The sequence below is a fragment of the Eufriesea mexicana genome, unplaced genomic scaffold (assembly GCF_001483705.2).
Source record: "Eufriesea mexicana isolate 0111107269 unplaced genomic scaffold, ASM148370v2 scaffold1018, whole genome shotgun sequence".
In the NCBI taxonomy this organism is placed as follows: domain Eukaryota; kingdom Metazoa; phylum Arthropoda; class Insecta; order Hymenoptera; family Apidae; genus Eufriesea; species Eufriesea mexicana.
The window spans coordinates 644272-664959 of NW_016909145.1; the positions used below are offsets into that span (position 1 = coordinate 644272).

Consider the following 20688-nt stretch of genomic DNA (forward strand, 5'->3'; position numbering starts at 1 on the left):
ACTATTACCTGTCTATCTCGACGACTTTGCTGATTGCGCCATGTTAAATTATTTCGTGAGAAAATTCGGAAATTGAATTTTTATTAACCCTTTACAGTGGGGAGGAGACTTTCAGTCGCCATTTAATAACCTTCTCAAGACTGATTTTAATTAATGCACGAAATTTGGAACAATGTAATTTGTTATTTACCGATTTAACCCCTTTCAAATATAATATCGTGCGAGAGACGTACGGACATCGGGTCGAACACGAGTATCACGGGCGAGACACGTGGGTCGTAGATAGGCTCGAATGGTAAACATCGCTGATAAGGCTCGCAACTAATTTGCGGCCATGTTTTCCTGTCTCAGTTGCGTGTTATTCTTCGACGCGTTCGGACGTGATTGCTGGTCGTGTGACCGACTCCGTTGTTGATTATGGCTCGCACCATTGGAACTCGAATGGCAAGGTAAGAGGTTCAGAATTATCGTTGACTTTATAGCAGAAAATTTTTCTTTTGCTATTTAGATAAGGATTAAATTCGTCGTGATTCGAATCCCTTGAAAGTTTCAGTTTTCCCCTAGGAATGTTACTAGACATGTTTTGAAATCTCGGGAATTCTTGTGAATTATTTTCACATTTAACATTTCGAATTTAGCAATTCGGTGGAAATTTAATTGTTTATGTCCTAATATTCCAATAATTTATTAATCTTCCGTGATTAAACATTCTCTGACTACAAATATTGCTATCGCACTTTATAAAATTCGCGAAATCGGTAATTCGCGGAAATTCGAGCCAAAAATGAATACCAAACTCGGAGCCTAAACACCAAATATATACCATGAAAAAGCAATTGCTCTCTCGGAAAGGGCAAACAGGAAAATAGTCATTGTACCGGCGCGAAATCCTGATTAGCCGAACAATAAAATAGAGCCTGGTGACAGGGAGTAGACAGAGTGCACTGTGGGTTAAACGAGTGGTGCAGGTCCGCGCGTGGTCGGACAAGTAAAATAGAAGCGTTGTGTACGGCCCAAGTAGAACGGGTCGGTAAATAGCGAGACGCGTGGCTTAACAAACGCGACAGGAGCCTCGAACGGAAGAAAAACAGGGCAATTTCGTACGAATCTGGCCTGTCGATTAAACTCGCGGCCGAATTAACGGGGAAATTAAAAGGGATTAATAAATCGCGATCGCGTTGCGCAGAGCAAGTAGAATAGGCGTAAATATTGGCAGACGGGGTGTCTAATCAGACTGCCGCAACAACGGCGTCGTGTTTTATCAAACAACCGTTACCCGATTGTGTAAGTAATTAGTACAAGTGGGTTACGTAGCCGGTTAAGTAGTATGGCTGGGTGTGTGGTTAAGCAAGTAGTACAGGACAACGCTTTGTCAGCCGGCTATCATAACCGGGAACGTAACCACGTCGTACAGGCACACGAACGCGTGTAATTACGCAATGAATACAGAGCAGTTTCTAATTAAGCCAGTGGAGCAAGAAAACGTATGCTCGGACATCTGACGAGAGTCCATTCCGTGCGCGAACACTGGATCGTTCGATCCACCTTGTCTTAGATCGTGATACTCGTGATCGTGGAGAAGATTATTGGACGAGAGTGAAGGTGGAGGACGAGAGGTTTTCTAGTGAAAAGAGCACTACGTTTTCTTAGCGAGACTGTATTATATGCGAGGCATTACCAGATGCAGAAAATGAAAGGCTAGCTTTTCAGGAAGGACGCCTGTCGTTGAAGAGGCGTAAGCGAACTGACCCTTTTTTAAACATAAACCAGGTTTTAAAGACATAAACCAGGCCCCCATTGATCCTGAACCCTCGATCTCTCGAAGGAGTCGAAAATATTTACAAGGGACCTTCGCTTTCCGCATCTGGGATGTGTCCCTACAAGAGAAACCTGAAAAGGAATTTTTGTAGTAATTCGAAGCTTTTCTCGTATTTTTATCTTCCTTTTTATTTTTATCTTTGCTACTTTTTACACTGAAACAGAAAAAGAGAAAAGGAGAGCGTGTGTGTGCGTGAGAAAGGAAGGAATGGAATTATTTTATTTCGATATCTCGTGTGTAATTATCCTCGTTATAGTCATCGTCTCTTGTTAGTTATTTAGAGTATAGTGTTAAAATGGCGACTAGAATCATCTCGAGAATAAAGAATTATTATACTCGAACTAGTCGTGGAATTATTCGCTGTATGCAACTTAATAGGTTTATCACGATAGTGATTAGTAGAATTGAGCAATTATTATTGTGACGTGTTAAGGAAAATGGCTCCTTTGGTACATCGAGTCTACCAGAGATTAAAGGATTTGCTGTATTTGTCGGAAATAATAGAAAGTGACGAGCTATTATAGTAATCCCGACGTGGAACGTAGCTTTATGTCCTTCGTGGGAGTATTTAACGAGCTCAATTTATTCGCACGTAACAAGTAGTCGAGTTACAATAATTAACGTACGCTGTTCATCGCGAAATAGGAAACGCAATATTTGGAAACACGTGTGCACCTCTGTTCTCGATTCTCGTGTACACCGTAAACAACTTTCGTGAAAATATTTTTAAAAAACGCCATTCATTCTTTCCTTTCTCTTCTTCCATTAACAATAACCTTCCATTACAATGGGATATTTTTTCACATTTTTTTTAATCGATATATTTTCACATTGTTCCTTTCATTTGCGTTCAATCGACGCACGAATGGAACATCTCTCATGCAAAAAGAAAAAAAAAATTTTTAAATGAGAAGAAAGGAAGAAAAATTGGTTTTAAATCCCACGTGTCCGTTCGTCGGTGACTACGTGCAATAGACTATAGATCATTGAATTCTTAGACCATCTTGCTTCACTTTCTGATACGTTTCCCGGTCACACGCGTGACGTTCGATTTTTCCTGTTTTTTCGCCAACTCGATTCGATAACGCGATACTTTTAGCGTTCTCTAGAAAGATAAATATTACTCGCGCGCACCATTGAACAAAATGGAAATAAAACAGAAACGCGACCGTCCATTCCGGTATCCAACGCTTCCTCGACCCTGCCGCCGCTGCAGCACTTCCGGTCGGCGAAAGTTTATCCGACGCCCGCTCGATTTTACTATCAATTAGCGAATTTAAAACGTGCCGGGGCTATCGCCCTGCCCGGGGCCCATTAAGCGTTAATGTAAATCATTCTCACGGCAAACATCACGCTCGCCAGCGTATTTAATCCCGCCTCGTATTTATTATACGCTTGGAAAAGCTTCCGCGGCTCGATGATCGATAACAGAGATCCTGCTCGGGGTCTACGAACGTTCGTGGCATTACTGGTACCTCGAAACGGGACGTGAAAATTTTGTTTCTTTTTTTTTCGGTAATTTTTAAAATTCGTATGACTTAGTAGACGTGAGTCTTTACGAAGTTACATAGGTATAGTTATAATTATTTTGTTATTGTATTTTGTTGTATTTAGTTTTCTGAATTTTGGTAGTTCTTGAAATTTGTGTAAGTTAGTGGACGTAAGTCTTTACGGAGCTACATACGTTTAATTATTTTGTTATTGCATTTTGTTGTATTTCGATTTCTGAATTTTAGTAGTTCTTAAATTTCTTATGAGTTAGTAGATACGAGTCTTCACGAAGCTACATACGTGTAATTATTTTGTTATTGTATTTTGTTGTCGTGCTTCGTTTTCTGAATTTTGGTAATTCTTAAAATTCCTATAACTTGGTAGACGTGAGTCTTTACGAAGTTACATAGGTATAATTATAATTATTTTGTTATTGTATTTTGTTGTATTTAGTTTTTTGAATTTTGGTAGTTCTTAAAATTCGTATAACTTAGTAGACGTGAGTCTTCACGAAGCTACATACGTTTAATTATTTTGTTATTGTATTTTGTTGTCGTATTTCGTTTTCTGAATTTAGATAATTTTTAAGATTCCTATGAATTGTGAAAATTTTTTTTTCTTTTTTTGATAATTCTTAAAATTCGTATGACTTAGTAGACGTGAGTCTTTACGAAGTTACATAGGTATAATTATAATTATTTTGTTATTGTATTTTGTTGTATTTAGTTTTCTGAATTTTGGTAATTCTTAAAATTCGTATAATTCAGTAGACGTGAGTCTTCACGAAGCTACATAGTGTAATTATTTTGTTATTGTATTTTGTTGTCGTACTTCGTTTTCTGAATTTTGGTAATTCTTAAAATTCCTATAACTTGGTAGACGTGAGTCTTTACGAAGTTACATAGGTATAATTATAATTATTTTGTTATTGTATTTTGTTGTATTTAGTTTTCTGAATTTTGGTAGTTCTTAAAATTCGTATAACTTAATAGACGTGAGTCTTCACGAAGCTACATACGTGTAATTATCTTGTTACTGTATTTTGTTATCGTACTTCGTTTCCAAAATTTTAGTGTCGAGTAGAAATTTCTGATGCTTAAATTTGATCGTAGTTATATAAAAGAATCTCCGAGTTACGACTTGTGTATAACGAAAACAGATTGGTGAGCAGGAAATTGAACTATCATCGATTCGAGCAATTTACAATTTAACGACACTTAGACGCAACTACTGCAAATTGATCCGAGTCCGCGCGACGACGAGCTTTGGATTTTTTGGCCTCTGTCATGGTATCGCGTGCGTGTGCCTGGCCAGGATGAACGGCTATCTGCTGGCAGGAAATTAAACGTAAAACCCTGAAAAATTGAAAACTCGCCGACCGGAAGCAGACGTCTCTAACGCGCGGCGATAAACCGTGGAAGAGGAATTAGAAGGACGGACTGAACGCATTACGAGCAAATGACCGTTGCTTCGCTGATTATCCATTGTCTGCTTCTATGTCGATGATTGCGAAATGGTTTGTGGTCGAAAAAAATCGTGGTCACCGATTATTTCCGCGTTCGAAGTACGATTAGCCGTTTTATGGGAAGAAATTGCCTTTGGTTTGCCTTGGTTTGCCTTGGTTTGCCATGGTTTGCCTTGGTTTGTATTAATCATGGAAGCACTCGTTAATGGTATTTCTCAGAGTTCATTGACTAGAGTTCTTAAGCACTTTGTAAACGTAGAAATCGATCCAGTGATTTGTCACAGGTTTCTATTTTCCTAGCTAACGTGGTTTGAGATTGTTTGATGCTCTCAATTTACGTCAATCCTGTTCCAAACAGTGAATGTCATAATAACAGTACGATTAATCGTGTCACATTCACTGTAATGGAAAAATCGCTACAATTTTCTATATTTTATCCACAGAATTCCAAATTTGTACTGTTGAGTTTCTATCTCAAACTACCTCATACATATTCCAACCAATTAATTCTACAACGCAATTCGAGCTAACTTTCCATCACGCTTATTGTCACTCACTAATCAGGATAATTTCATATTTGAACCACAAGTTATCCAAATCTTCGTCACCTGTTCTCGCTCCAAACTCTCTCACACATCTTCCAACCAATCATCTTCACGATCTCGAAATTAATCCCACATCACACGCACGTAAACCCAAAAATCTTGATAATCGAATCTCCAGCAGACGTTTTAAATGGTCCATGTCCAACAGACGAAGCTACTCGTCATCTGCAAACTCTCTCACACATCTTCCAACCAATCTTGTTCACGGTTTCGAAATTAATCATGAGTTTCTATCTCAAACTACCTCATACATATTCCAACCAATTAATTCTACAACGCAATTCGAGCTAACTTTCCATCACGCTTATTGTCACTCACTAATCAGGATAATTTCATATTTGAACCACAAGTTATCCAAATCTTCGTCACCTGTTTTCGCTCCAAACTCTCTCACACATCTTCCAACCAATCATCTTCACGATCTCGAAATTAATCCCATATTACACGCACGTAAACCCAAAAATCTTGATAATCAAGTCTCCAGCTGACTTTTTAAATGGTCCATGTCCAACAAACAAAGCTATTCGTCATCTGCAAACTCTCTCACACATCTTCCAACCAATCTTGTTCACGGTTTCGAAATTAATCCCACATCACACGCACGTAAACCCAAAAATCTTGATAATCAAGTCTCCAGCTGACTTTTTAAATGGTCCATGTCCAACAAACAAAGCTATTCGTCATCTGCAAACTCTCTCACACATCTTCCAACCAATCTTGTTCACGGTTTCGAAATTAATCCCACATCACACGCACGTAAACCCAAAAATCTTGATAATCAAGTCTCCAGCTGACTTTTTAAATGGCACGTGTCCAACAGACGAAGCTACTCGTCATCTGCAAACTCTCTCACACATCTTCCAACCGACCAATCTCGCAGCACGACGCTGCCTAATCCCGTCGGACTGCCTGTGACAGAAAAATGGCGCCTATTTCGCGCCCTGCTCTTAAAATTCCGTATCTCCGTCGTACATTCCTATCTTTTGAAACGTCCAGCAAATGAAGTTGCTCGCTGTCTCCAAACCCCCTCGTACGTCCTCCAACCAATCAATCTCGCAGCATGATCCTACCTAATCCCGTCATGCTGACTGTGACAGAAAAATGGCGAGAATTTCGCGTTTTACTCGCAGAATTCGAAATTCCTTCGTTCACACTGGTCGACAGGCAGAAATCTCGCGATGATCCCGCGCGTGACGAGGCTAGACAGAGCGAAAACTAGCTGCCGGTTTGACCTCTCGAGGAATCAATACTCCGACACAGTGAGAGGGACATTTTTAGCCGGGCCATTATGACGCGGTGCCTGAATGTTTCATCTCGTTTGTGGATAACTCGATTCGTTAATCGGCCCGCGGAGCGTTATCCAGCTCGCCCGAAAGGGGACTCTGCTAAGTTTAGCAGGGCTTGTTAGAACCAGCTTCGAGGCAAATGCGAATAGGAAATCGAATCCGCCGAATTATTCGAATGACGCTAATCGTGGATTTATTAATTCATCGTAATTGATTAAAATTGATATTAATTTGCGATATAATCGGTAGGTAGTATTACGTGTTATTATACAGGGTGTTGCATTTATTCTGGCAATGGAAAATACTTTGACAGGGATGGTCTAGTGTACTTATGTTAAAAGTTAAATCTGCTATTTTTCTTTGAAAATCGAGGTTGATTTTCGTATGTTCTCTGTGTGTACACTCACAAAGAAGTAATTATACTCTCTTTTGACAGCCCTGAAATTAGTCAATTCGCGTTTGAAATATTTTTTCCACAGCCAGTAATTTTTATTCTTAGATTAAAATCGGGCACCTTGTATAATATAATTACAATTTATTATTATTAAGGAATACTAGTTAAAATTTTGCGAGGCAGAAATAATATACAATTTTATTATCATTGTGAGAATGTAATTATTAAAATTCAGGAAATTCAATTAAAAGTTCCCCAAAAAATTTTTCAAATTCTTCAATTAATTATTTCTTCCGATATTATTATTATTAATATTATTGAACCTTAATATACGTTATGGAAACAAACGTCTATCCGACTTTTCTTCAAATTTATTATTCCACAGAATTTATACGAAGATTGGCATAGTAGTTTTCTATAATTCGATACGAAACACCGTGTATTAAAATTAACTTTCTTTTTCCGGGTCTATCGTCGTTTACTCGCACATTTGAATTACCCACGAACCGAGTATCCCGAGCTTTTTTAAAAGCTTTTCCTGGGGAATTAATAAAAAGACATTTGCTCTTGGGAGTGTCGGTGGATAAAGAGCGAAGTGGTAAAACGGAAGTTAAAAATGGGCGAATTTATATCGCGAAATGGTAACACCAGTAATGGGACCAACGCAAAGACGTTAGAATTCTAACTTCCACATTTTTTTCCCCGTTTTGTTTCTTTTCTTTTCCCCCTTCACGTTGTTTCAGACAGCTGCTCGGGAACGGCACCCTCTACTTTCCGCCATTTCTGGCGCAGGATTTTCGGGCGGAAGTGCACAACGCTAGGTACAGGTGTCGCGCGACCAGTTCAGTGGGAGCAGTGCTTTCTAGGGAAGTTACACTTCGTGCCGGTGAGTCACATTGCACATACTTTTACTAGAACTTAAAGAAATAACTCATCGAATTACCGATTAACGTAGAACTGATTTTACAATTTAACGTGATATCGATCTTTCGAGTCAAGATAATTAAAACAAATATCTTTGCATTTTATTATTAAATTTCGCGAAATCAGTCTTAGTAATATTTTCTTTTATTCGTTTATTTATTTTTCGGAAATTCTTCGTTTAACAGATTTATTAACCTATATTTATTATTATAGGAGGATTCTGGGAATTACAATCTTTGAGTTTGACAAATATTTCGAATTCGCGAAAGTAACTATTTTTTTTGTTCGTAATATTATTTATGCTTCAGAGATTATTTATTCACGAGTATTGACTGGCATTAGTATTATTAACACTAGAACTACCAACCCAGTCAAAATGACTGGTCCCAGAATTTTCCTTTTTGCAATCACCGAACACATAGACCTTCTTTAAGAATAAAATTGGTATCAACTCGTATTAAGAAAGAACTGTAATCGATATATTCACTCATATTCCTCGTACCTGCTGAAATTACTATAATCTGTGCACGTTATAGTTAGGTGCCCAGTAAAGATCGGTAGTTCTAGTGTTAAAAGGGAGTTGTTGTTTATTAGACAAATTAGCAAAAAGTCCTACAGTTAGAGGTATCGTCGTCTTTTAACTCATTGTCAGCCCAGTTCTCCAGCATAGAAGTAAATATAGGCAATGATAAACCTGACTACGTCTATACTCGTCTCCCTAATCCACCAGAATTCAGTATTTTCCTCCGAATGGCCATAATATTTTATTTCAACAAACTTGTATTATTAACACTAGAACTACCAACTCAGTCAAAATGACTGGTCCCAGAATTTTCCTTTTTGCAATCACCGAACACATAGACCTTCTTTAAGAATACAATTGGTATCAACTCGTATTAAGAAAGAACTGTAATCGATATATTCACTCATATTCCTCGTACCTGCTAAAATTACTATAATCTGTGCACGTTATAGTTAGGTGCCCATTAAAGATCGGTAGTTCCAGTGTTAAAATACTTGGTCTCTGATGATAGTCTTGATTGTAGACTATGCTATATTAAATTTTCTTTCTTCCTCCTATAACATTCCAAATATTAAAAATAATAAAATACGTCTACAAACGAAGATTGACGCAGAAAGTGATTGCAAAAATTCCAAAGATGTGTAATTAACAAAAATCCGTTTCCACGCTATAACTATCAGACCAGTGGAAGTGCCAAATTAATTATATACTATTTTTGCATTCGCCTGGATTGAAATTACTTCCGCCTTTCTCTGATAAAATTAACGTTGACATTTATTAAGATCTACTCGTGCCGGAATATATCGCATAACTTATTTCCACCATACCCTTCCAATTATAACCACGTTCAACTGACAATTCCGCCATCGAACCTAACCCAACTTTCTTTAATAATGAAAAATTGTCAATCAAAATAGAATCTTGGTAATAAATCAAACGCTCCGTCACACGAATCCCTGTTGCCTTTGATTATGATTCTCCGCGATCTATACACGCTTCCCGCGGAACGCGATCGAAGAGACGATGCGCGCGCAGCTGCGCGCGTCATTCGAACGGCAAGAAATAAGGGCCGACGCGCGAACGAATAATTAAAAGATGCTGTGCGTTGCGTTTTATCCGCTTCTCTGCGGGGCATGTCGAGAGCAGGCCAGCGCGTTAATAACATAAAAATAGCGCAAAATATCGCCGAGGGAAAAGCGTTTCGCTTTTGCCGCGTTCCCGCACGTACGGACAGAAGTCTCATTATCGTGTCCCAGTGCGGTGCTCATTAATTACTATGCTTTTTTCCCCGATCTCCGTGAATCGGGAGAGAACGTGCTCGCAGACGGTTGTTCAGAAACGGCATACGCAGTATCGAGAGCATAATCGCGACTTCGGCGCGAGTTTATAATTAAAAATTTCTTTTGCCATTCATGAGTCGTGTTTTGCTGCAGCGGGAGCTCGTTTCGGTTCTCTCTGCGTGTTCCTAACCTCTTTTTGGTCCAGATACCATTCGACGTTGATTTACAGTGGTTCGTAATGGACTATAGAAGTTGCGTCTCTCGGTCGATTATTCTTCGAGTTTTGTCATAGCCATCGATTAAGAACAGGCTAACCTCGTAGAATTTTATTTTCCTATTATTATTTAATATTATTATCGAATAAAATTGTTGGGAATTTCGGGAAGGAAATCCAAATGATTAGCGTACAGAGTAGTAACCGTATTCAGTTGTACAGCTATTGGATGTATAAAGTTTAATATAAGTGAAATGTATACGCTTTAGGCGAATATAAAAATAAAACTAAGAGTCTTACTACTTTGGGTCACAATACATAAGCTATCTGCACTGTTCCGGATTTGAGAGTGAGAGCAGCGAGGGACAGAAGGCCCTTTAACACATTGAGTGCTACGTCAGTCCCTAGAAACTGACTTTAGTAGACTTAGTAGACTTTTCGTTTGGACGGTGTGGATTCTAGGGACTGACAGCGAATTTTTCGTTTGATCATCATCGGTACGTAAGACTGGCATTGTCAAGGATTAAATTATCAATGGCAATTAATATATTGTAAAAATTTCATTCCCTCTGCTAAAGTAAATCTTTACACTTCCGTGGCTTTTTTCGACTGATCGTTTCTTGGTGATTGCCTTTTTGCCTTTCTGGCATTCTCCACCCCATTATCTTCTGTTTATAATTTGTATATTTGTGCATTGGCTGTACCATTCTCACAGTCCAAACGACAAAGTGAAACAAAGTAACCTTCTGCTCATACTCTTCGGTATACTTGAGCGCTCGGCATCAAGTGCTCACTAGCTACCGCCTGAGCGGAAAGTATAGCAAAATCGGCGCCGCACTCAACGTGATAAACCCCCAAAACCGACCCCTTGATGCCTGCATAGTATCTTGAGGTCCAAAGGTCGGTATTGGCCTGCAACCTCTAACCTGCAACCTGTCACTATCGTTGCATAGGTGTAGCTAATTTCCAACAAAAATTACCAAAGTAAATAATCAACGTCATTATTTTATTATTTCGTATGAACGAAAGACACGGATGGTTTGGAAGGGTCTCGCGTATTTATCCACGTTTCTTCCCCACGGCGACCATAACTATAACCAGTAGCATTGTCCATTACCCCACAAGTGGGCCGAATCCGTAAGTTTGGTCCAGGCATTTCCGGCTCGTTTCCCAGGATGCTATCCGCGAGGCGTGATCGGTAAACAGGGCACCTACTTACCAGACCTTATTGTGGCCTAAACAAGCTGCGGACGAGGTTACTCGTATGCTTTTCGCGCGGATATACGGATCAATGTTTCAGCCCCGATGCCATTACCTTAAGTACTTTCGTCCGTGGCAGAAACTACCTGCGAATCTCGCGTTTACACTCAGTGTATCGCTTCCTCTCCTACTGGTTTTGAGTTAAAACCTTTTAATTACGCGGTTTAATTAAACGCTCCTGCTGGGGGTGGTTTAACGACGCGCTTCTCCGGGAAAGTGAATTTCGTAGAGACGTTTCTGGCGACCGGCTGGATTTCGGGCGTTAGAGAGAGGATGAGAGGAAGAGGAGATCGGGATTAGATCGGAATTAGGACGCGAAATAGGGGTGCTTCGTTGCTTTGGAATTTTTTGAATGGGATTAGGCTGAAATCAGGATATTGGAAAGGGGTGAGTGGTTGCTCGGGGTTTGAGTAACCTTTTGAGGAATTTGAGGTGAGTTTGGGTTGAAATTAGCACGTGAAAGGGGGCTTTATGGCGAAACGAAGCTTTTTGAATTTTGAAGAAGAATTGAGTCGAGATTAGGTGGAAATTAGGACATGGAAAGGGAATTTACAGTCAGTGGAGATTTTTGGAATTTTTGTAGAAAAGGTTAGGTTGAAATTGGAGGACGAGAGAGGAGTACATGGTCATTCGAGGGCCTTGGAATTTTTGGAGGGGCTACAAGTGAGGTTAGGTTGAAATTAACACATGAAAATTGATTTCATAGTAAAATGAAGCTTTCTTGAATTTTGAAAAAAAATTTAGTCGAGAATAGGTGGAAATTAGGACGAGGAAAGGGAATTTACAGACAATGGAGATTTTTGGAATTTTTTTACAAAAGGTTAGGTTGAAATTGGAGGACGAGAGAGGAGTGCATGGTCATTCGAGGGCCTTGGAATTTTTGGAGGGGCTACAAGTGAGGTTAGGTTGAAATTAACACATGAAAATTGATTTCATAGTAAAATGAAGCTTTCTTGAATTTTGAAAAAAATTTTGTCGAGATTAAATGGAAATTAGGACTTGATAAGAGGGCTTACAGTCAGTGGATATTTTTGGAATTTTTTTATAAAAAGTTAGATTGAAATTGGGAGACGATAAAGGAGTGCATGGTCATTCGTGGTTTTTGGAATGTTTAGAGGGGCTTGAATTGAGGTTAGGTTAAAATTAACACATGAAACTTAGTTTTATGGCGAAACGAAGCTTTTTGAATTTTGAAGAAGAATTGAGTCGAGATTAGGTGGAAATTAAGACGAAGAAAGGGAATTTACAGTCAGTGGAGATTTTTGGAATTTTTTTTAGAAAAGGTTAGGTTGAAATTGGGGGACGAGAGAGGAGTACATGGTCATTCGCGGGCCTTGGAATTTTTGGAGGGGCTACAAGTGAGGTTAGGTTGAAATTAACACATGAAACTTAGTTTTATGGCGAAACGAAGCTTTTTGAATTTTGAAAAAAATTTTATCGAGATTAGATGGAAATTAGGACTTGATAAGAGGGCTTACAGTCAGTGGATATTTTTGGAATTTTTTTATAAAAAGTTAGATTGAAATTGGGAGACGATAAAGGAGTGCATGGTCATTCGTGGTTTTTGGAATGTTTAGAGGGGCTTGAATTGAGGTTAGGTTAAAATTAACACATGAAACTTAGTTTTATGGCGAAACGAAGCTTTTTGAATTTTGAAGAAGAATTGAGTCGAGATTAGTTGGAAATTAGGACGAGGAAAGGGAATTTACAGTCAGTGGAGATTTTTGGAATTTTTTTTAGAAAAGGTTAGATTGAAATTGGGAGACGATAAAGGAGTGCATGGTCATTCGTGGTTTTTGGAATGTTTAGAGGGGCTTGAATTGAGGTTAGGTTAAAATTAACACATGAAACTTAGTTTTACGGTGAAACAAGCTTTTTGAATTTTGCTCACACACCATTGTATAATTGAACCACGTAACAAACACAGCCAGACTAACCAACCACACCAATACTCTTCCACCTTCACAATACCTCGAACCAAATCAGCACCACCTTCTCCCTTTCCCTCGCCCTTATCCTAATCAAACCATGAAAACCCACTAGGAGACTCAACTGTATCACAAACTTCCATTCAAAGTGCATCTTGAACCCCTGCTGCAGAAACAGAGCCATAAATCGCGAAAGAAAAGGAACTAAAAGGAAAACTCATCCTCGATCCATCGATACGTTTCCACACCGCGTTGCATGAGTACAATAAACGTCAATTACACAGAGAACGTCGTCGTAGGAAACGTGACTGGCCGCGGGAACAAAGGGTAGTTGCTGAAGATCCCATTATGCCGGAAACGCAGGCCGCGTTCCCACCGAGACGTACCGAGTAAATACCGAAGGGAAAATGCCACTGAAAGCCGTTAAATTGTATCGGTGGAAGTTCGATTCGAACAAACGGGGTAGCGAGGAAGAAGGGGCGGAAGAGCAGGGTCTGCGAACGCTGTCAGGAGAACAGGGGACAAAAGTTGGACCCGTACTCGGGCTTTACGTGAGCCACCATTTAAATGGCTGATTTTATGCCGACCAACGCCGGCGTGGCTGTGTACGTGCCCGCCTGGATGGCACCTGTACCAACGCCGGCCGAAATTAGAAGAGAATTCCGAATCCTTTCCATTTAACTTGCCTTCGATCCGCTCTCATCCGGCCCCGTTGCTTTTTTAATGCGGTTTCGTCCACCCTGCGAACTCTTTTACCTCTGCCAGAGAACAGAACACCCTCTGCGACCCCGCTTTTGTTTGATTAGCAAGGAAATTACAGGTGATCGCGGTTCCTCGTGAATATTAAAATTTCGCGGTACGTTTGAATAACGAGTGTCTTCGTTCCTCCTCTTTTTAGCCCTGAATTAGACCAAGAGTTGACTTTTAGGAAGAGGAGGTATCTATGCGAGGGGAAATTGGGAAATTAATTTATCGCTATGTATTTCTATAGAATGGAATTTAGACGAGGAATTTAGTTACGTTTTAGAGTAAGGAATTTGGGAATATAGTAAGGAAAGATGGAAGTATTTCGCTATAAAATCTCCAAATAGGAAAAATTAGAATAGATATAGGGATATGGTTTGATTGGCAATAAACGGAATAAAGGATGCTGTTAATTGCAATATATTTTATTTACCAGCTAAAGAGTCTTAAGAGTAGAGATACAAACTCTTTACTCTTTGCACTCGACGACTTTTTGGCTAGGGAAAAGTAGAAATTCAGAGATTCTCTATTAAAAAACTGACGATACTTTTTTCAGCAGTAAATAAAGAATTGTAGAATTATTTGATTTCTATATCTCGCACACTGTTACGTTACATTAAATTTGATATATTAATTAATATCGATCTTCCAAATTTTATGAAATGGTGACTGAAGCTCACCTCTCGAGTGCAAAGGGTTAATACCTAACCTAACCCCTTATGTGATGTTCCTTCTTCTGCATAAATTCTGTAAGTCAGTTGTCACGTTCCTGTTCAGTCTTCTGTGTGGTGATGTATGACTTATGTTCTTGACAGATTTATTAGAGTGATTTGATATTCGCTTCCTGTGTGTTGTTGATAGAATTTGGTATCGTAGTGGAGTTAAAAAGAAAGAAACACTGATTATAAAGAGGGAACCCTTTAATAATTGATAACTCGATCGGTGTGTGCTGTACAACGATTGCTTAGAGACTGATTCGTTTGAACAAAGGAATTTGGCTGGCGACCGACACGTACACAATCATACATTAGTAATCATCAAAACATTTTAACATCGACGTTATATGTCAGATGTCTCGACTTATGTCTTTAGCATTCCAACAGTTGTATCGAATTTTATCTCTTGTTCGATACCACGTATGCCAAAATCTTCATCTAGAGAATGTCAAGTGATTTACCATGGTGAAATGTTATTTAAGGTTATCTAACGTTAGCGAAATATTTAATTTCTTAGCAGTTACAATAAGACAATCCTCTTCTACATGTCACGTGGCACATCATGTTGCACGTTGGACCCAGAGCCAAAAACCCAAAAGCCCAGAAACCCATGACTCTGGAGCCAGTACTTGCTCCCTGGACTAAGCGCCACTTAACAGGAACAGAGCTAGGAACTGCAACTATTTCTCGAGCATGTCGACCCCGAACTCGCGACGAAGGAAGCGAAAATTCGACAAAGTTGCCAGAGTCAGGGCCGTGTATCGATTGGCCGGCTCCACGTCCGGAAGTTCGCGAGTCGCGGCCGTCAACGGAAACTCTTCTTCCCAGTTTCCGTCCAGTCATGGCGTGCAACTGCGCAAAGTTTGCCGACGGGAACGCGTGGATGCAGCCAATTTGCGCTGGAACGGGAAAAAGGAGAGGACGGAAGAGTTCGGAAGTCGAATCCACTCGCGATCGTGACCATACGTTTCGCGACCATCTTACGACGCGCTGTAACTCCGACTCGCCACCTAGCGAGCGGTTCTCGAACGTGGATCCAGACGTGTCCCGGCTACTTCGCTATTTATCGTACCGAGGAACCGGAATAGAAGAGTTTATCGGGAATTGGCTCGCGTTTGGTTAGTGTCCCGCGAATTTGCTAACGTTTTATCGTGTTTGGCGTATCGTTCGAGGTGCACGTGGAGAGGGGGATTTTTAGGAGAGGAAATTAGAGGGGAAGATTTAAGTGGAGGTTGGGATGGGTTCGGGTAGTTTGGAATAAGGGGTTCGTTCGTTTGCGTTCGATGATTATGCTGTTTTCGTGTTGCAAGCACGGCATCCGCGGAATTGGCGAATATAATTTGCCGAATCGAGTTTAATTGGTTTGAATAATCGATAATTAAATGCGAATTGCATGCGAATTAGTTGGAGATAATGTTAGAACATATAACGATCGGTTCCAGTCGCATTTGATATTCATGAGGATCGTGGATGTGTTTGCGTGCTCGTTTTTCCGGTTGTTTGCGAGTAATGTAATACGTTTCAATGGATATTTTCAATTATATTTGCCCCTTTTCCCCGTGTAAATAAATAATTGTTATTATAATATAACGGCGAAGAACTAGTATGGATTGATTTTTATGATAATAATTGTCATGGGTTCCATTTTATATATTCTTGCTTAAAAAGTGGTATTACCATTTTGAATATATTTTGGGTATTATATTAAATCTTGTACGATTAGCATATTCGACTAGGTCATTGTTATTATTATACATACATATTAATTTAGAATTTTTCATATAATTTAGTATGACATGTATATTTAATATAAGATTTACATATTCGATTAGGTCATTGTTATTATTATATGTACATTAATTTAGAATTTTTCAAATAATTTAGTATAACACGGTATAATATAGTATACTATAGTATAATATAGCATAGCACAAAATAAATACGAATGGTAGAAATTTATTATAAGGTTACCTCGAATGTTAATATGAACATGAAATGATGATATATTTAACGAATATACCAACTCTTTTTCTTCCATATTATTTTCCAAACAATCACCATTTTTAATTAACGCAACGTTGTTAATTTCGTATCGTTAATTTATTTTTTAATGAGCGAGCAACAGCGATACAGCTATTTCCAAAGAGAAATTTTCGCCTGGGGAAATTATAAAAAATTGGAGAATCTGGCATTTTCCAACAAAAAAAAAGGAGAAAAAAATGACGTTTAATTTTTAAGACTAAAATTCTTAAATTATCGCGAAATTCTCGCTTAAATTATCGCGAAGCACGCAGCACGTCGTCTCTCTCCAAACCGGGACCTGCAATTAAACTCCGTTCAAACCTCTTTAATCCCATCAGAGATGCAACAATAACAATCGAATTACCGTCGATTCGCCAAGAATTTCCGCCAAATTTACTCTCAAAGTGCAAGGGGCCCGGTCTGCAGCCCACCCCCGCGCAGAACTCAGCGTTTCCCGGCGGTAACAAGTTTCCCGACTAATAAACGACGCGACTTTCCTCCCTTCTTAAACGTAATTACCGTCCAGCCCGTTGAAAAAGGCCGAAAAAGATGGCGGCCGCTGAAGCGAAGCGGAAAGACGAGCACGGACTGCGTCGAACGATCATAGGAGTCGGGGATCTATGAGATCCCGGCGTTAATTAAACCTCGTTACATCCGACTTCCTGCGAACTTCTCGTTAACAAGCCTCTGTCCAATCGAGATCTCGATAATCCGTAACGACCGAGACCTTGGAGCCTCCGCGACGAAGCCGTGCAGCCCTAACGGAAGACCCCCCCAAAGAGGATTGCGAAGGAAGTGGCTCGTTATCGAGCACTCTGTTTCGCTCGGTATCACTCTTTCACGGCCGAATCACCTGGACTCACGCGAGTCGAGGTCGAACCTGCCAAAAAGTCAGTCTGGCGACTCTCTTGAGCCGCAAAGAGGCACACCTAGACTAGCCGCAGTTCCTCGACTTCTCGCAGCCGGGAGAGAAACAGCGAGGGTTCAACAGGCCGGTAGACGGGGTGGTGGAAAAGGCCCCGTTCATTAAAATGTGTTCCAGCCGGCGGTAATTACGCGTTTAATTATTTAAACGAGTGACCCGGCATTCAGCAAGATTTCATCCCCTCCTTCAGCGCCTCCGCATCCCCTCTGGTTAAACTCTACCCCTTTCCAGGCCCCCTCGCCCCTCACGCGGACCTCGCTCCTCTGTCCCGATAATATCGCGAGTCTCGCCATCTTCATCCAATCTTCCTCCTCTTTTCTCCACTTGTTTCTCCAGTTCCATCCCTCGCCTCTTCACGGAGACGTCCCTGGACACTCGCCACCGTCCGCAATTCCGTGTCTCTTTTTTCCCCCCTTTCCATTTGCCCTTCTTCACCTTCGGCTTCTCCGTCTTTGCAACGCCAGGCCTTTCAACGCGACGCCCTTTCAATCCCGCGTACCATTTCCGTCCTGTTTTCCGCTGCTACCCAGTCGGTCGACAGAAGTACTCCGCGACTTCTGGCGTCTGCCACCAGGCAAGATCCGACGCGGATACCGCGAATGAGACGGTTAATTGGTCGTGAAGGGGACACAGGGATATTCGCGTGGCCATTCGTTTGCCATTCCAGCAGTTTGCCTTTCGTGTCGCGGGCTTTAGCGCTGCGAATTAATTACCGTTAGCTCGTCGCTCAATGCTCGGGACAATGCCACCCTGCTCCAGCTTTTATGCGTCCTGACAGTGGTGCGCTGTTTTTCAGACTGAGTCTGGAGGGTTGGTCCCGGGAGAATCGGTTTGGTAGTCAGTTTAAGGGTAGGTTTGATTAAGCAAAGGATGCAGCATTGCAGACACCTGTTCTGAACGATACTGAGGCAAAGGAAGATTCTTTTTCTTGGGTGTTAAACTGAGAGACTTTATCTCCTCGCAAGAGTTGTTTCGAATCTAAGTTCGAACTAAGTTCTTCAGCAGTTGTAGAATGATCTATGGATAGAGCAATTGTCGCTTGAGGCATTGACATATGCCAATACAGTACTGAGTGTAGCTATTAACAGAGCACGGTAGCCGTTGATTAATCTGTTTGCTGATGATTTAAATTCTATGGCAGTTCAAGAATGACAAAAGACAAATCCAGTATCGCTCGAGATATTTACAATTGACAACACGGTACTGAGTACAGCCATCATCACAGTAATGTAGCTGTTGGATTGAGTTGTTCTCTGATGATTTAAATTCCACAGCAATTCTAGAATAATCAGTGTATGGAACAGTTAAGCCTAGAGGTATTTACAATTGACTAGTACGCTAGTTTCGATAAAATTCTGACAATTTTTGGGCGAAAAGTTAAGGAAAACTCGGAAAAGGAGCTTCGTTTTAGATCTTCAGAGACTAATCTCGAGTAATGTCGAGTAAGGGGTAATTTCGTCAGGTACTCTTGCAGACTGTCAACCGAAGAGGCTCTATTTTCTTCATTTTACCCGATTTCGATATCCTTCCAAAAAGACTCGGCTCTATGTATTCATCGAAACTCCAAAAACTAGTCTCTGATCAGAAAATAAAATTAGCAATAAAATTATAAGAGTGTCACTAGTCCCTTTGACAATTAACACTAAACCGGTATTTTACATACACCTATTCTTACCATAGGGGGTCAAATGCGAAGAATTTTTCTCGGTAAAAAATGAGTTAGGAGAAAAACGGAAAGCGAGAAATGAAATAATCAGATAATACGAGAATTTACAGAAAATCAGATGATCGAAAGAAATAACAATGACTGTACAATTTATAAAGTAAATTTTGAAAGGGGTTTAGGTAAAATTTAAAGGGGTAGCGACCAATAGATGAATAGGTGGATAGATACATAGATAGATAGATAGATAGATAGAATAGATGGATTCCTACTTGAAGGACTTTCTCGCGAGTCCTCGATGAAGCCTCGTCCTCCCTTAAAAGTTCATGCCACCTAGGTATCCCTGGCCTAAGAAGTAGAGACCAGGTAGTGGTCTAAGGCTAGAAGAAAGTCTTATTGATGAGACCACTAGCAGGCCTGAGGCGAAACGCATGCCTTCCTTTTCCTGTCGTCCTTCTACCTACTACCCTATCAATAACAACGACAACCACAGGGGTACCAACAGGCCACCACCCTAGGAACCAGCCCATGATAGAAACCGCAACACAGTGGCTAAGAAACAATATACCACCCGAAGGAACAAAGAGAATCCTCAAATAAATATATAAACCCCTTTCAGAGGATCCTCACAGGGTCATATTTGACTCCGCTTGGTACATTTAGCGTTAAGAATAACTAAACCCGACACTGGAACACCGAGGAAAATAAAAAGTGACCCAAGAACCTCACGAGACATACAGAGCTCTGTACTCAGCCCAAACAACCTGGACCTACCCCTAACCCCTTCCTCCACGGTTCCTTAGATCGTGTTGACAGACGCTGAAGAAGGCAACTGACGATTGGACAGCGGGAAAAGGAGGATTCGCGAGGTCGGGAAGGAATACTCGATTAAAGAGGAGGGAAGCAGCCTGATTTCCGCGCGTTCCTTGCTCTCTTTCCCGATGCACGGTATCGCCCGGATGAAAAGGCCGAGATACAGAGGCGAGGCCTGGACCGGGCTGAAAAGCGATGAGGAATTTATCTGAAATGACATCGGCTCGACCCTCGTCGTCCGCCAAAGGACTTATTCCCGAGGAGAGCGGCATTGTCTGAGAAAAAAGGGGTGCCGTTCCACCCCTCTGTCCCTCTTTCCTTCTTGCTTTTCTTCTTTCCACGCCACCTCTTGCACGCCGCTCTCTCGCGGCCGCCCGGAAAGCGCTCGTGCCGCGCCACTTCCGATGATGACCTCCGACAGCGGGGCCTTCGTGCAGCAAGGGAACCGGCGACGGGTAATTAATTGATTCCGAAGATGAATAAAATAGTTCGGCTCGTTAAGGAAATTTGTTTGCAATTCCCCGGTGTCCTTCCTTTTCTTTTTAGAACAGCTTGTAGCCTTTGTTGAGACTCGGTGCTCGGGGGTGGTTGGTCGTGGAGATGGAGTGGGAGGAGG

The 20688-nt window shown here is 40.8% G+C and overlaps 1 protein-coding gene across 1 annotated transcript in view; it reads left to right on the forward strand.

The window, feature by feature from the left end:
- The window catches only part of Dscam3 (Down syndrome cell adhesion molecule 3), a 178462-nt gene that overhangs the window by 95162 nt on the left and 62612 nt on the right, over positions 1-20688 (forward strand). Inside the window, exon 3 of the mRNA XM_017899882.1 lies at positions 7804-7946. Coding sequence (XP_017755371.1) covers positions 7804-7946 — 143 coding nt within the window. The remainder of the gene's footprint in view (positions 1-7803; positions 7947-20688) is intronic.